Source organism: Lampetra planeri, chromosome 53 (genome assembly GCF_965212315.1).
Source record: "Lampetra planeri chromosome 53, kcLamPlan1.2.h2, whole genome shotgun sequence".
NCBI lineage: Eukaryota > Metazoa > Chordata > Hyperoartia > Petromyzontiformes > Petromyzontidae > Lampetra > Lampetra planeri.
The window spans coordinates 8,880,078-8,896,148 of record NC_136159.1 but is presented as its reverse complement, the minus strand read 5'-3'; the positions used below and the strand labels follow the sequence as shown (position 1 = coordinate 8,896,148).

General features: G+C 53.9%; 1 protein-coding gene across 3 annotated transcripts in view; it reads right to left on the bottom strand.

The window, feature by feature from the left end:
* Positions 1-3,161: 3,161 nt before the first annotated feature.
* LOC144734930 (uncharacterized) overlaps positions 3,162-16,071 on the bottom strand; it is a 36,133-nt gene continuing 23,223 nt past the window's right edge. For all 3 annotated transcript variants that reach the window (XM_078617391.1, XM_078617393.1, XM_078617392.1), the window contains 5 exons: positions 15,732-15,859; positions 14,496-14,538; positions 12,378-12,426; positions 7,662-7,699; positions 3,162-7,537 (listed from right to left, as the gene is read on the bottom strand). In XM_078617391.1, the coding sequence (XP_078473517.1) occupies positions 5,641-7,537; positions 7,662-7,699; positions 12,378-12,426; positions 14,496-14,538; positions 15,732-15,859 (2,155 nt within the window). In that variant the 3' untranslated portion in view covers positions 3,162-5,640. The remainder of the gene's footprint in view (positions 7,538-7,661; positions 7,700-12,377; positions 12,427-14,495; positions 14,539-15,731; positions 15,860-16,071) is intronic.

Below are 16,071 nucleotides of genomic sequence, written 5' to 3'. Positions count from 1 at the left end.
GCGGGAACATCGACCCGCGGGGCATTCGCGGCCGCGACCAACTCACCCCCGGGGACAGCGACATGCGGCTTACAGCGCGCCGACCCCAGAAAACACGCACATTCGGAACGAGGCGACAACCGCGACAGGGCATCCGCGTTGGTGTGGCGCAACCCCTTACGGTAAGTGGTCGTAAATTGGTAGTCCTGGAGGACCTCCAACCACCGTGATAATTGGCCCGAGGGTTGGGCGACCCGCAATGCGTATTGAAGCGCCGCGTGGTCCGTACGGACCGTAAAATGACGGCCGTAGAGATACGGTCTGAATTGCTGTACAAAAAAGATAGCCAGCAACTCGCGACGGGTCACACAGTAGCGCTGTCCCGCTGGTGACAAAACCCTGCTACCGTAGGCGACCACCCGTTCGACTCCCCCGATCACCTGTGAGAGCACCCCCCCAATGCCTGTGTTACTGGCATCCGTATCCAGCAGGAAGGGTTTCGTAAAATCAGGGTAACACAAGGGCGGGGCACTCACCAAGGCGTCCCGAAGGGAGCAAAACGCGGCCTCCTCCTCCGGTCCCCAGCGAAACCTGACCCCTTTAGCTGTCAGAGCATGCAGGGGTTTGGCTATGGTGGCGAAGTGCTCAACGAACCGACGGTAGTAGGAAGCAAACCCAATGAAACTGCGGACCTCAGTAACCGACGTGGGCGTTGGCCATGAACTGACGCAGTGTGTCTTCGCGGGATCGGTGGAGATCCCCGAACGGCCGACAATGTGCCCCAAGTAGGTGGCATTTAGCCGGTTTAAACTTTAACTTAGCCGATCGCATCCTCATGAACACTCCCCTTAAGCGTTGGAGGTGCTCCTCTCAAGTTCTACTGAAAACGATGACGTCGTCAAGGTAAGGCCCAGCGCGGCCTTGAGTGTGGAGCGGCCCAATCTCGGGGTGGACCTGAAGGCCGTGAACGCGTCGTCGTCCAGCATTGCAGGCAGTGCCCGTAGCGCCGTAGTGTCGGACCACCCTGACATTTCTTGATGGGCGAGGAATCTCCGCTGGAAGGCGCCCCAGTCACCCCCCTCAGCTTTGAAGGCCGTCAACGCGGGAAGTCGCTGTTGAAACACCAGGACGTCTTCCGACAGGTGATTTTCCCGCGCTGCGCCGTCGGTATGGGAAATGGCGTCCCCTTCCATGGGTGGTTCATGGCGGCTCGTGGCGCGCGCCGATGACGTGAGCGGCGGAGAGTGGAGGTCCCCGGTCACGTGTTGCTCGCGATTCCCGCCAATTGACGGGCGCTCCGTAAAAATGGCGCCATTTTCAAAGTCAGTGGCGCGAAGCGCATTTTGGCGGGAATCTCCCCCGCGACTCTTTTCGACGCCCGTCGTCGTCCTTCCTCCTCCCGACGCGGTGATCTCCGCCAAAATGGACGCCGCGGCGAGTAGCAGCTCCGCCAGTCGAGAGTGCGCATCCTAGAGTCCGGTGTCAGACCCCAGCGGAGCGTCGGGCGTCCCCGAAAGGTTCTGTGGCGTCGGCATCTCCTCTTCCTCTCCTCCCGATGCTCGCTGTCCCGATTCGTCGTGGTCGTCCTCCCGGTCACGCTCGTGAGTCCGTTGAGTCTTCCTGGTATCCATAACTTGAAGGCAGTTTCACTTCTGACGCCAGTTGTAATATCTTCAATAATGGCGGGAGACGAGTTAACGGGGCAGCACTTATTTATTCACAATGGTTGCACAGTAACAGGCACAACCGAGATAATGCCTATGTTACGCGTGCCTGGCTCGGCCACGCACTCAGTCTCTCCCGTAGGGTACGCGTGCCTAACTCTGCCTTGCACTCAGGCTCTCCGGCTACGCTCTCCCCACGGGGAGCTATCAGACCCCTACGCGCGCCCAGCTCGGCCACGCACTCAGTCTCTCCCGTAGGGTACGCGTGCCTAACTCTGCCTTGCACTCAGGTTCTCCGGCTACGCTCTCCCCATGGGGAGCTATCAGACCCGCCTTGCCAGGCCACGGGTCTCGACCACTGAGTTACACAGCCCGGCCCTTACAAGGGCGTCGGGCCGTGAATCCCAAGGCCTCGCCTCTGAGCCTCACAGAGCCCCGGCCCTTACAAGGGCAGCGGGGCTAGGGGTCCCAGGGCCTATCTCTTCCTCCGTCTTCTGTCTTCGCCGGTTACCAACTTCCCGAGTGCCTCCGCGCATCGCCTTACATAGCCCTCCGCTCCAGGGGGCGGGGCTTATGCGGACCGCGATGTGGGCACACGCCTGCGGACAGTGATGTAGCCACCCACCACGCGCTCTCACGATCCTCCCTGCCAGCACGTATCACCACTACACATCCGTTACGAACTCTTTTCTAGCACCTCATGCTCCCAACATGTTTGCACTGTCTTTTTCGATTTTGTATGTATTCGACCAAATATAGTTCATTTTTACACCACACTTTTTCTGGCACCTTGCTCTCATATTACATTTGCAGTTTTTTTAATTTGTGTTTACGACCATTAACTACAGTATTTGTTCGTAGTGCAAGTCGCTAGTTGTGCAATATTCCTTAAGGACCCTGTACTCGTTCTCTGAAATAGTCGTCATCTTTGTTTTGTTGTTTGTGCTGTGTTCACGCACCACGGATCTCCCTTGTAAAAATAAACCCAAGTTGCAGCGGCCAAGACTCGCGCTGCAGTGTCAGGGCGAGCTGCACTAAACATCCACGTACGAGCAGAGTGAAAGATGAAACCGTTGTGAACAACCACCGCCGTTCATGTTTACCTGTCGAGATGGTGTGGGCTGTGCCTAGGGGGAGCGAGGTAACCCCAAACCATGGTTTCACCGGAGCACATTTACACGTGGAATTATAGTTCCGTTTAATGGGCAAGTTGAGATAACGGGCGGTTTCAATACTAAGAGCAACATCTTCCTCACCAGGTCTCCACCAAGTATGAGGCATAATTTGACCAAGTGACAATTCCCGAACACAAATCGCTTCTATAGCAGCCGTCGTGTGCCCCGATTTGTGCCGCGTTTATCCCACGGCCGAGCCTCGACAGCGACAGTCACGCATTGCCACCTTAAGCTCTCTCTGCCACCTTGAGAATACTAGGCGTTCAGGAATCTCACCAGGCAGGCGTACGTCTCACACCGGGTTGCAAGGTAACAGCTGTTGAATGTACGCATTCGCTGTCGGTCCCTTTTGATTTCCACACAACTTTTATTTGAATTTTAAACGGCACTTTATCCAATCAAAGAAGTCGATGGGAAACTAAAAGTAACCAACAGTAAAAAAAAAAAGTTATTTTATTTTCCTGCGATTGTTAATGGAATCAGCCACACGAGACACGCCACCGCTGCCGCCGCCACACCGTCAAGCAAAACATAAACACGGGCGATTTACAAAATGTACTTCTTGTCGAAAGAATACACAATGCCGAAACCTTAGCCTTTTTTTGGTTTATGATCACCGAGGCCGCCCGCCAACACGACTTTCCATGGCGCATCACGGCGATGCCAAGAACTGAAACTCCACACATGTGCCACCGAGCGCGGCCAACTGCGAATGTGTGAAGCGAACAAAAGAATACCGTGGTTAGACGACACACTAGGATGGTTTAGGATCCTGCAAGGGAGAGGTAACGAGGCGAGTGATGGGGACTGGTTGTCTCAGTAGAAACAGGGCTAGAGGTCGTTAGACCAGCGAGGGTTTTACAGCAGGCGGACTGCTGAGGCAGTCTTTCTTCCTGCCTGAGCAGTCCGCCTGCTGTATTTTTTCACCTGAAGACGATTGCTTGTGTTGCGATCAAAACGTCGTGATTTTTTATTTTATTATTTTTCTATCTACGTGACTTTACCGAAAGACCCAAAGATTATTAATTCCTGCAGTCACGAAAGCTTTAAGTCAACAGTTATAGTGTTGTTTAACACGAAGGCTTTCGCGACCAATATCATCCATAAGAGGTTTTTTAGGTTAGATAGCATAAATATTTAAATGTGTCGCTAAAACCCACCACCAACCGACACAGCCAACTAGCAAGGGTTGTCATGTAAACAGAACGTGCCAATTCGTCATGAGTACAGCACACCCGGTGTGTTGGAGAGCCAAGCCACAACATTGTAAATGTTGCTTGTTGGCTTTGTCGGGTGGTGGCGGGTTTTAACGACACATTTATATATTTATACACGATCTAACCCAACAACCTATATTATGGAGTTATAGTGTAGTTGGTGGTGGTAGGGTCTGGCTGCTCGAGTAGTTACAGGCAGGGATGTTTAGTTGTGCAACAGTGCTCATCCCCCTAAGCTTCACCCTCTCCCAGCCTCCCCTTATCAAGCGTGGCCTGTTCACCATTCGTCAAGGCCCCCTTCAACGAAGACGACAAACTCTGCCAGGTTTGTGAACTCGCGTGAACCAAGACCAGGGCGGCCCAAGCCTCATCCACTCACAACTCTGCTTAACCCAACACCAGCTGCCCCAACCACCAGGAACCGACAGCTCCATCCCCCATCTACCTCGGGCATCTTCTCTATCTCTTCCACGCGAGGGGGTGGAGGGCAGCTGCGAGCGACTCTCCACATCCCGGAAAAAAAACTTCAGGGCCGCGTGCATTCAGACGGAAGAGGGGGGCAGTGGAGTGGAGCGGTGGCCCCAGTCGGCTCTCTTTCTACACGATCCACCCGCCCTCCACGGGAACCAACCTCCGCACAGTGGGGGGAGGTCATTGCTGCACGTTCCGTCGGAGTGGGGGTTGGGCCACACGGTGGCGCCGGTCTAGTCGGCGAATCTCCCAACTCTCGGTTACCCATCAACATTCACTCGCAGTGACGTGGTACAATCTCCTACGGCTATGTAACACACCCCGGGTTGGGGGGGTATAACAAACCGCTCAGACAAGTGCGGAGAACTTTAGTGTCATATCTACGTACTCTCCGCAGTCCCTCGTGTGTGTGCGTCTATGCGTTTTTATTTATATATATATACCTGTAGAGTACAAATGATAAGAGACTGATTTATGTGTGGAAGGTTTTTCCTTACAGACTGCCCACACACATGCATGTCCTACGCATGCCTTCACACATGGCGAGCATCCCACAACCCCAAAACCAGAAACTCAATATTCACAGCCTACTCGCGCACGACGCACTACACACGATACGGGGCCCCCAAATTCACAAACCCAACATGCACACCCTATGTACACACACGAGCCTCGCATCACAAGTGGCTTCCATATATGAACCGAACAGTCTCGCACAACCCGAAACAACTCAGCCACACTCCAGGTTCCCACTTTAACATAGCTACATCACACGGGCCCCCCACACATACAAGGGTGGGGGGGGAGGGGGTCTGGGGAGCAGGACAGCATGAGGGCGCCGCCCTGAGCACCAAAAGCAGAGCGGCGGCACGGGCGTTAGCGCTGGTCGCCGCTCCCCGTTCCGAAACACTCTCAAAGTCTGCAGTTTTCGTTTCCATAAAGAACGACGCTCATATGGCGCCACTGCCCATCTGCACTGTCTCGCCACCGATAATCCGTGCGAGTATTGTACAGAGCTGTCGGCGCCTGCGAGCAGCAACGGCATCTCCTCCAGAAGTCAGGGACAATGAGCCACAGACAGAGTCACTCAGGTTGATCGGAACGTGAACTAGAGGAGTGAGCCACAAAACGTCCTCAGTTGATGGTGCTGCCCTTGAAGGCAGCGGTGGCTCCGGGGTCCAGCGGCTGGTGCTTGACGAGCTTGGCCGGGCCAGCAGTGCCAGCGTGCACCGCCGCGGCCTTGCGGTCGGCATGGAGGATGCGGCTCGCCTCCTGCTCCAGCACCTCGGAGGGAGTGAGCGGCTCCAGCTCGCCCCGGACCTGCCCCCCCGGGGCACCCTCGTTGCTCACCTCCTTGGCCCCCTCCTCGTGGCCAGCCCTCCCCTCGCCACGGTCCCCTCCTCCACTGTCATCCTCGGTGTGGTCACTCTCCTCGTCGGCTCCTCCCCCATCCTCGCCGCCAGCACCACCGTCACCATCCCCATCCTCGCCCTCACCATCTCCCCCATCATCTCCACCCTCATATTTTCCATCGTCTTCAGCATCTCCATCTTCGTCTTCAGCATCTCCACCCTCTTCATCAGCATCACCACCCTCTTCACCTACATCTTCATCAACATCAGCAATATTTTCAGTTCCAACATCTTCACCATTAACCGCTCTCTCCTCTTCCTCTACATCTCCATTCTCATCACCATCTTCATCAGCAAAGTCACCCACCCCTTCACCATCAACATCACTGTCCTCTTCTCTTTCATCAACACCAACCTCATCGACATCACCTAAATCTTCACCATCACCAACCTCATCACCATCACCACCCTTCTCATCATCACCACCCTCATTACCATCACCACCTTCCCCTTCATCAACATCACAATCCAGATCTTCACGTCCCTCATTTCCACCCACCTTATCACCATCACCACCCTCTTCGTCACCATGCCCACTCTCTTCATCTTCATTAACATCTCCACCCACCTCGCTACGATCCCCACCCTCATTTCCACCCACCTCATCATCTTCTTCACCCTCCATGTCACCATGCCCACTCTCTTCTTCATCTTCATTAACATCTCCACCCACCTCGCTACGATCCCCACCCTCCTCATCGCCACCCATCTCTTCACCGTCACCTTGCACTTCATCAGCATCACCTCTCTCCTCGTCGCCGGCCCCATGCTGCTCCCCATCATTGCGGCGGTGCGGCGGTGCGGGTCGTCCCTCCTCCTCAACCTCGCCGCCGCCGCCGTCGTCGTCACGGTCGCTCCTCTCCGATGCGCATCCCGAGCGGCTGTCCTCCTCCTCCCCCGAACGCTCCGTCTCCACCTGGGAGGCGTCACTGATGGGCGAGTACCGAGGCTTCCCCTCCACTTCCTGCTGCTCCTGGTCCTCCTCCACCGCCGCCAAGTCTGCCCCCAATCCCTTCACGCCGCCGTCTCCTCGTTGCATCACTTCGTCGTCTGACTCGCAGCAGCCCTCCAGCCCGGCCTCCTCGTCCTCGCTGGCGAGGGGGGAGCCCCGCGCCTCCTCCTCCGCCTCCTCAATGGTGCCCGTGATGCCACCCTGCTCCTCCTCCTCCACCTCCTCCTCCACCTTCTGCTGCCGCCGCCATTGTCGCTGCTTGCTGGCATCGCCGTCCTGCTCAATCCCCGCGCCGGCCGCCTCCGTTGTGCTATTAGCAGCGGACGAAGGCCCCTCGCTGGCGCCACTTTCGCCGCCGCTATTCCCCTGGGCCAGAGCAACAGGCGATCTGCTCCGCCGCCGAGCGTCGTCTCCACCTGGTCGAGGCTCCCGCCGCTCGTCCTGGGGCTCCAGCACTGTGTGGCCACTTGCCCTGGTGGCCACCGCTGCCGTGCTGCCGCCCCGGGGCTTGAGGAAGCCGAGCGAGATGCGCAGCTTGGGCACGGCGTTCGCCTCCACCACCTCCTCCTCCTCCTCCTCCTCCACGGGCGTCGCCTTGAGCGCCGGGGTCACGCTCACCTCGGTGAGCTCAGTGTCCGAGTCCGAGTCCAGCACAATCACCTCGTCACTAAGGCAAAGACAAGGAGCCCGAATGCTACAATTATCACACGCTGCTCGCATTCACTCCACACCGCCCTTCACCCCCAAGCCTCATTTACCTCTAACCCCTAGCCGTGGCCGTGATGCCATACCTTGATTTTGCCGCCACTTTCCCCGCTCCAGGCCGTGACTGTTGGGAGACAAAGACAAGTGAGCACAGTGAGTGTGGAGAGCAAGGGGAGCAAGGGGAGCACGGGGAGCACGGGGAGCACGAGGAGCAAGGGGAGCACGGGGAGCACGGGGAGCAAGGGGAGCAAGGGGAGCAAGGGGAGCACGAGGAGCAAGGGGAGCATGAGGAGCACGGGGAGCAAGGGGAGCACGAGGAGCAAGGGGAGCAAGGGGAGCACGGGGAGCAAGGGGAGCAAGGGGAGCACGAAGAGCAAGGGGAGCACGGGGAGCAAAGGGAGCACGAGGAGCAAGGGGAGCACGAGGAGCAAGGGGAGCAAGGGGAGTACGGGGAGCACGGGGAGCAAGGGGAGCACGGGGAGCACGGGGAGCAAGGGGAGCACGGGGAGCAAGGGGAGCAAGGGGAGCACGAGGAGCAAGGGGAGCACGAGGAGCAAGGGGAGCACGGGGCGCAAGGGGAGCACGGGGAGCAAGGGGAGCAAGGGGAGCACGAGGAGCAAGGGGTGCACGAAGAGCAAGGGGAGCACGGGGAGCAAGGGGAGCACGGGGAGCACGAGGAGCACGGGGAGTACGAGGAGCAAGGGGAGCAAGGGGAGCACGAGGAGCACGGGGAGTACGAGGAGCAAGGGGAGCACGAGGAGCACGGGGAGCAAGGGAAGCACGAGGAGCAAGGGGAGCACGAGGAGCAAGGGGAGCACGAGGAGCAAGGGGAGCACGGGGAGCAAGGGGAGCACGAGGAGCAAGGGAAGCACGAGGAGCACGAGGAGCAAGGGGAGCACGGGGAGCACGGGGAGCACGAGCAGCAAGGGGAGCACGGGGAGCACGGGGAGCACGGGGAGCAAGGGGAGCACGGGGAGCAAGGGGAGCACGGGGAGCACGGGGAGCACGGGGAGCACGGGGAGCACAAAGAGCACGGGGAGCAAGGGGAGCACGGGGAGCAAGGGGAGCACGGGGAGCAGGGGGAGCACGAGGAGCACGAGGAGCAAGGGGAGCACGAGGAGCAAGGGGAGCACGGGGAGCAAGAGGAACACGGGGAGCAAGGGGAGCACGAGAAGCAAGGGGAGCACGGGGAGCAAGGGGAGCATGGGGAGCAGGGGGAGCACGAGGAGCACGAGCACGGGGAGCAAGGGGAGCACGGGCAGCACGGGGAGCAAGGGGAGCACGGGGAGCAAGGGGAGCACGAGGAGCAAGGGGAGCACGGGGAGCAAGAGGAACACGGGGAGCAAGGGGAGCACGAGAAGCAAGGGGAGCAAGGGGAGCACGGGGATGTTGTGTATATGCCCCCCTTTTTAATATTTAAAATTAATTTTTTTTAAGAATTATTCTGCCAACATAGATAATATCATTTTTTTTAATAGACACGGGGCAACGTGAGAACGGACACGCCCCCACACACTAACACAGATGTGCGCACACCTCATTTCAAAGGAAAGAGGGCATGAAAGAGGGTAATCACGGCCATCTTTGTCTTTCCGAGAGGATCTCCACACACAGGCACAAAGCCGGGGAATGACACCAATAAAACTCCCGGGCAATGGCTCAAAGGAAATTAACACGTTCTCAGAAAATAAATAAATAAAAGCATGCGCCGGGTGCTTCCACACTGGAAACAACCGTCTTTGTCTTCCCACAACACGGACAGCAAAAATTGCACACGCAAGGAATAACATCTCCATGAGAGATCGGGTCACGATGAAACATCGGGAACACGGTTTCGGCATAACTGGGGCATAATGGAATAAGTCGCATTTCAACTTCCAAACCAAAACAACTTAAGCTATGTGAGACAAAAGATATGATCCCCGAGCGAGGGAGGAAATAATTAAGCTCGCTTAACGCGTAGGTTTTCGCGACAAATATTATTCAGTAACAAAAACATGGATTCGAATATCTCTTTATATATATATAACTCGACGCGAATCATCGGTCTGGCTAATGTATAACTTCGTTGGCGCCGTCACGAGCCCCCCCCCCTTCCAGAACGACAACAGCTGTGTCTTCAAAGCTAATAAACACACGGACAAACACGCACGCGAAACACACGGACGGACACACACACGGATGCAGATGGTCACACACAGGAAGGTTTTATGACAGACTTTGAACAACTCGGGAAACGGAGGGGATTTTTCTCAATATAAGCCGGAAAAAAATCCATTCAACTAAGATCGTCTGGGCCACGGGCCCCACCACCAGAGATCGTCAGGGCCTCTGGCTCCATCACAGATCGTCAGGGCCTCTGGCCCCATCACACATCGTCAGGGCCTCTGGCCCCATCACTTCGTCCGGGCCACGGGCCCCACCAAACAGATCCTCACCGGGGCTCCGGCCTCCATCTCTCTCACCGGGGCTCAGGCCCCCCATCTCATCTCGTCGCCAACAACGAAGGAGCTCTTCCGTCATCCAAAATGACGATGTTCGCGAAATAGCGACGTGCATTGACAAGCTGAGGTCTGCACCACCTAAGAAGAATTACTACACTGAGCCGCCGAGCTGCGAGTGAAACGGACGGAGATTCCAGCTATCACTCTCGAGCCAACAACTTCAACCCAACGTCAATACCAGCAACGGACGAAAGCATCGTTCATCGCCAGAGCGACAACCAACGAGAACAGACTCGTCATCCAGCAGTGGAGAGAAAGAGCGAGCCACCGCGCCGTCAGCTACGAGAGCGCGCCACCGCGCCGTCAGCTACCGAGATCGCGCCACCGCGCCGTCAGCTACAAGAGCGTGCCACCGCGCCGTCAGCTACCGAGATCGCGCCACCGCGCCGTCAGCTAAAAGAGCGCGCCACCGCGCCGTCAGCTACCGAGAGCGCGACACCGCGCCGTCAGCTACAAGAGCGAGCCACCGCGCCGTCAGCTACCGAGGGCCGCCAAGCGCCGCCGCTCACCTCCCTGCGGAGAAAGTCGCGGCTGCAACCCGCACGGGCGAGAGGAATCTGCGAACCAGGGTCGTATCACCTCCCCCACTCACAACCTCCAGGAAGCACATACACACACACGCACACACCTACTTCCCGCGGGGCATGCAAGAATTTATCCAAGAGACAATCCACCTCTCTCACAATGGGACCAACCCTAGACAATCATCAGAAGACTAATTATAAAGTTTGAACACCAGCTGGCCGTAAGGAATCGTGGCCCTCTGAGTAATTAAGAATCCGTCGGTTATAAGAGGGTGAAGTTTTTTTCTTGCCTTTTTTTTTGTTTCTCTTATCGCATAAACGACCAATAGATTCGTCGATGCAAACTAAAACCCTCGAAATCCTCATTGCGAATCGACCGTGCACAGAGAGAAAATCTTGTCAAACCAGTTTTCTTTGTCTTAGAGTCTCGCGGAAGAATTAATTAAAACCGAGCCGAATTCGCTCTCCCGCAACACGCCTCACCCACCATTGACTCCAACCTTCCGTTAAAAGGATTTCACACTTGCCGATGAATCTATTGACATATACTTTCGCCTCTTGGGTATAATAAGTGATTTTTATTACCGCAAAATGAAGAGTGTCATGCTTGGTTTCAAACTCGGCCAGTCGCCGATTGTGATCGATACCAAAACGAACTAATGAGATGCCTGGTTGTTAGGAGGGTTTTTAGTCATTCAGTTCGTTAAATGCATAAGAGTTTTGAGTTGTTCTCGCAAATGCATAAGTGTTTATTCATTCATTTTAGTCAATGCTTAATCTCGTAATTGCATAAGAATTTTAGTTATCCATATTAGTCGAAGGCACAATATCGAAAATGCATAAGAGTTTTGAGTTATTCAATTTAGTAAATGCATAAGTGTTTATTCATTCATTTTAGTCAATGCTTAATCTCGTAATTGCATAAGAATTTTAGTTATTCATATTAATCGAACGCATGATATCGCAAATGCATAAGAGTTTGGTTATTCATGAATTATTGACGCATGTTTGACCTGCATGATAGAATGTCACATGCTTGTTAGAATAAAATTGCTTAACACCAACTGTTCGAGTGATTCTTTCCAAGTCCATGCAAAACCATCTTATTTTTGATAACTGTATCCTGTGATGAGATATGAAAATGGAGACCTAAATATCATAACACACACTAGGATAATCAGTAAACGTTTAATCATTGATCATCGTGTTATCCTGATTGACATAACTCTGGATAAACGAAGCTGAGCCTAATTACCACAACTGCTCACATTAACATCATCGCAAGCATCCGCATAAATTACCACGATTATCTCCGCGATTATCATAATTTATGCATACAATTACTCACACCATCATAATTTATGCATATTACACGCATTATCATAATTTATGCATGTTAATGCACACATTAACATAATTAATGCGATTTGCGCATTTTTCGGAAAATTATTAATTTTTATTATTTTCATCAAAATTTCATAACTCCGACACATACAACAGGGAGCAGGGGGAGCACGAGTAGCACGAGCACGGGGAGCAAGGGGAGCACGGGCAGCACGGGGAGCAAGGGGAGCACGGGGAGCAAGGGGAGCACGGGGAGCACGGGGAGCAAGGGGAGCACGGGGAGCAAGGGGAGCACGAGGAGCAAGGGGAGCACGAGCACGGGGAGCACGAGGAGCAAGGGGAGCACGGGGAGCAAGGGGAGCAAGGGGAGCACGGGGAGCAAGGAGAGCAAGGGGAGCACGGAGAGCAAGGGGAGCAGTCTGCGACTCACCCGAGACAGAGAGAGACTTCTGATGAAGCCGGCCTTCATCGTGTCATCGCTGTCAGCACAAAAAGGCAGACAGGGTCAGGGAAGTGCAGCCCACAGAGGGTGCGCGTGTACATGGGTGCACGCCTACTTGTGTGCACGTATGCGCGAGCGTGTATGCACGTGTGCGTTTGTACAGCAAATCGATGCTGTCATGGGAAAATAACAAACGCCGTCTTGTCTCCACCTAGTCTCCTGTGCTGCCCATCGCGGGTCCCAGTTCGCTCTGTTCTCCCAGCGGCCGATGAGGCAGTGGTATTCAGCCGTGCAATTTTTCTTAATTAGTGCATTTGTTTATTATATTGCAATGGCCCCGAAAAAATCTTGAAGTGATCATTAATCTATCATCATTCATAGTAAGTTAAGGTATTTTTTAGTTTGTTCTTTTTCAAACTGGATATTTACTTTATCTTTATTTTCAGGTGAACGTATACGTGTCTAATATAGGTAGCCCTCGTTATAGGAAAGAGATGCGTTCTTCAAAAAACACACGTAAAACGAAATGTCGTAAATTGGAATAGCTTTTCTCATTCATATGAAAAACTAGGGATGTGTTGCGGACGGTCATTCCAACTCCTAGCCTAAAAATATACACCTATATCACTTTTAACAATACAAAATAGTAATAAAGCTCGTAAATATTAAAACGATTGAATAGTAATTAGTTAAAATAAAAATAATACAGGTAGGAACAATGTTCCACACTGCCCACCAGGGATTTATTGTCCGTCTGTCGCGCATAAATAAATATATAATACACACAGCTCTTTGATTGGTGGAGACCTTACAAACAGCTCTTTAATTGGTGGAGACCTACTGCCGGGTACGGAGAGGGGAGGTGCCTAAGGGAGGAGTGTCAGGGGAGGGGCCTAAGGAAGGGGGGAGTCATGAAAGGGGCCTGAGGGGGGGGGTTCAGAGGAGGGGCCTAAGGGAGGGGGGGTCAGGGGAGGGGCCTAAGGGAGGGGGGTAATGGGAGGGGCCTAAGCAAGGGGGAGGGGCCGATAGTTAAGGGGGCTGGCTACCTGGCTGGCTGCCTGGCTACCTCAAGTCAAGTTATCTTTTATACAGGTAGGAACAACAGGTTCCACACTGCCCACCAGGTATGAGTTGGCTGGCTGTTGTGCACGAATGCGCTGTCCAACCAAGTTCCTACCTGCCCACTCCGAAGGAACGTGTTGAACCTCTATCAGGGAACTCATCAAAAGGTCTGCATGCTACAATGCCTGGAAAGGCGATGATGTGGAGGCATTACTGTGGGGACATGACGCTGTCGCGGATGGATGACGCAGCCTCCCGGGTGTTTCTTGTTTGACGATGTCGTCGCGCGTGCCGTAGTGAAATTTTATTCACGCGGAAATTCGATTTATTTAATCGAAAAGTGTCTCGAATTTGTCAATTGTGTTAACGCGAAATTTCGTAAATCGAGGGATACCTGGACTGTACACTACATCATTCTTTTTCATTCTATACATTTACTGTACAAGTTATATTTAACACTATAGGGACTCATGATCATATTTAACATGCAAAATACTTCATGTGTCATGTTCGGGTTAATGTAGGGTAACAGAAAACAAAAGGAGGGGTGGGTGTCATATTACAAACCATAAACCAAACACTAGTTTTCTCATTTGCTTTTGAGTTTGCGCATTTGCCAAGTGCGGCCATTTTCAAGAATGTAACCTCCGCAATGGGCAAGGTTTTGCACGCATGTGCGTGTGTGCGTACACCTGTGTGGGGTCTGGGGAGTGATAGTGCAGCGGTTAGCGAACTGCGCTACGAACATGACTACCCGAGTTCGTTTCCCGCTCATGGCCACCACTAGTATCGATGATCTGAACCGGTCCTGGGCCCCCCCCCCTAGGTCTACTCAGCCTCAAATGAGTAGCAGGTACAGTGTGTAAACATTACCACAATTTTAGAGACTAAGGCAGCCAGGCATGGTGCTCGGCAATCACCCCCTTGTGCACCGTACCGGCCTTGATATGTGATCGCTAACAGCACTTGCCCCAACAGTCTGTTAAGGCTGCACAGGATGTATGTTGTGGGGAGCGTGAGGCTTCATATGACGTCATCACTCACTACAAGGAGAAGTTCGTCCTCTTCCTGCGCACGAACACAACGTCTGCACACACACACACACACACCAATACCAATTCATACCAATACCCGCCATTCGCCACTAAGTGACGGTGACGTCACCACAGCACCTGTGCCAGGCCAGGTGCACTTTGAGGCCACGTGAGTTGTTCGAAGGCTCGTTGACAGGTTACGGGACAGACTCAGGTGCCATGGGTTAACCGAGATGACTGGCAGATGCACCACCTGTGCCCTCTACTGTGCCAACTTGCTGTATTTTAGCCGCCCAGCGCTCCACTCGTTGTTGTGAGCATTGTTCCTTTGCCCTCCGTTGTTGTTGGAGGGCGACTGCCTCCAACTCCCTTGCAGCGTACTTCATAAACCTCCTCCATAGAGACCAATCTTGATACCGCTGGTACCGGTCTACTGAGCTCCATATCCTCCTGTACCACATCAGTGCATCTCTTCCCAGCCCGTGCCGAGCTCGTTTAGCCTTCCTATATCCAGCCAAACAAAAGCTACATTACTGAGAACAACGTGGCCTTGTTTGCTGGAAGAGCTCACTGATAGGACTGCGTCCAGATCTTTTAAGGATTTGTGAGCTCCTCACACAATTCAGCCTGGTTAAACCCAGGATGGATCGTAGGGCAGGCCAGCCTGAATGTTTCAAGTTGTAACAGATGTTCCATTAGAGGCGGTCCACGTTTTGCAAGCATAAAGGGAGGAAATAACCGTGGCCGAGAAGACTCAAAACTTCGTGTAGAATGACAGGCCAGGTAGCTTCCAGTGTTACGCAAATGATGAACAGATAACGCTGCCTGACTGATTTGAAGTGAGACCTCTGCTGTCCAACCGGAGCTGGTCATAAGCACACTGCCCAGGTATGGAACCCTCTCCATACCTAGGCACTGGAAGGGGTGGAGTGTTTTATGGCACAAAATACCTAGGCAGGTTATTAGTTTTTGTGGGGCTAATTATAAGTCCCCACCTCTTAGTGGCATGCTCCAGGTTCAACAGCAGAGCCCCCAACTTATCGTCAGAGTGAGCAGCAATCACCAGATAGTCCACACGCAAGCAAGCACACATATAGGGGGGTGCCATCGTTAGGCAGCACGGCGGAACGCGGCTACAAGCGCACAACGCCTCAAGCGTGCACGGACACAGTTCGCCTCCAAAGGTACAAGTCGGCTCGGCCACTGGTGAGGTTGGGCGTGTGGGGACAAGGGGTGAGGACGGCACCTTTGACCTCCTCGGCAGAGATCTCCAGGTGACAGTCGTGATCGGGGAAGCTGAGCAGGTGCTTGGCCATCGTGTCAAACGACTGCCAGTTGTGGCTGACGCCGCACGTGCACGCCAGCACCTGGCCCCTGCAGCCACGTGGGGAAACACGACGTCTTCGTGTCACGGTGAAAAATACCCAGCGGTGAACATAACCCAGTGGTGAACAGACAATGGCGGTGAGCACGACACGTTCGTGTCACAGTGAACATGACGCTGCAGTGAACACAACACTGGTTGTGAGCACAACATGTTTGTGTCACAGTGAACATGACGCGGTGGTGACCACGACACTGCGCAG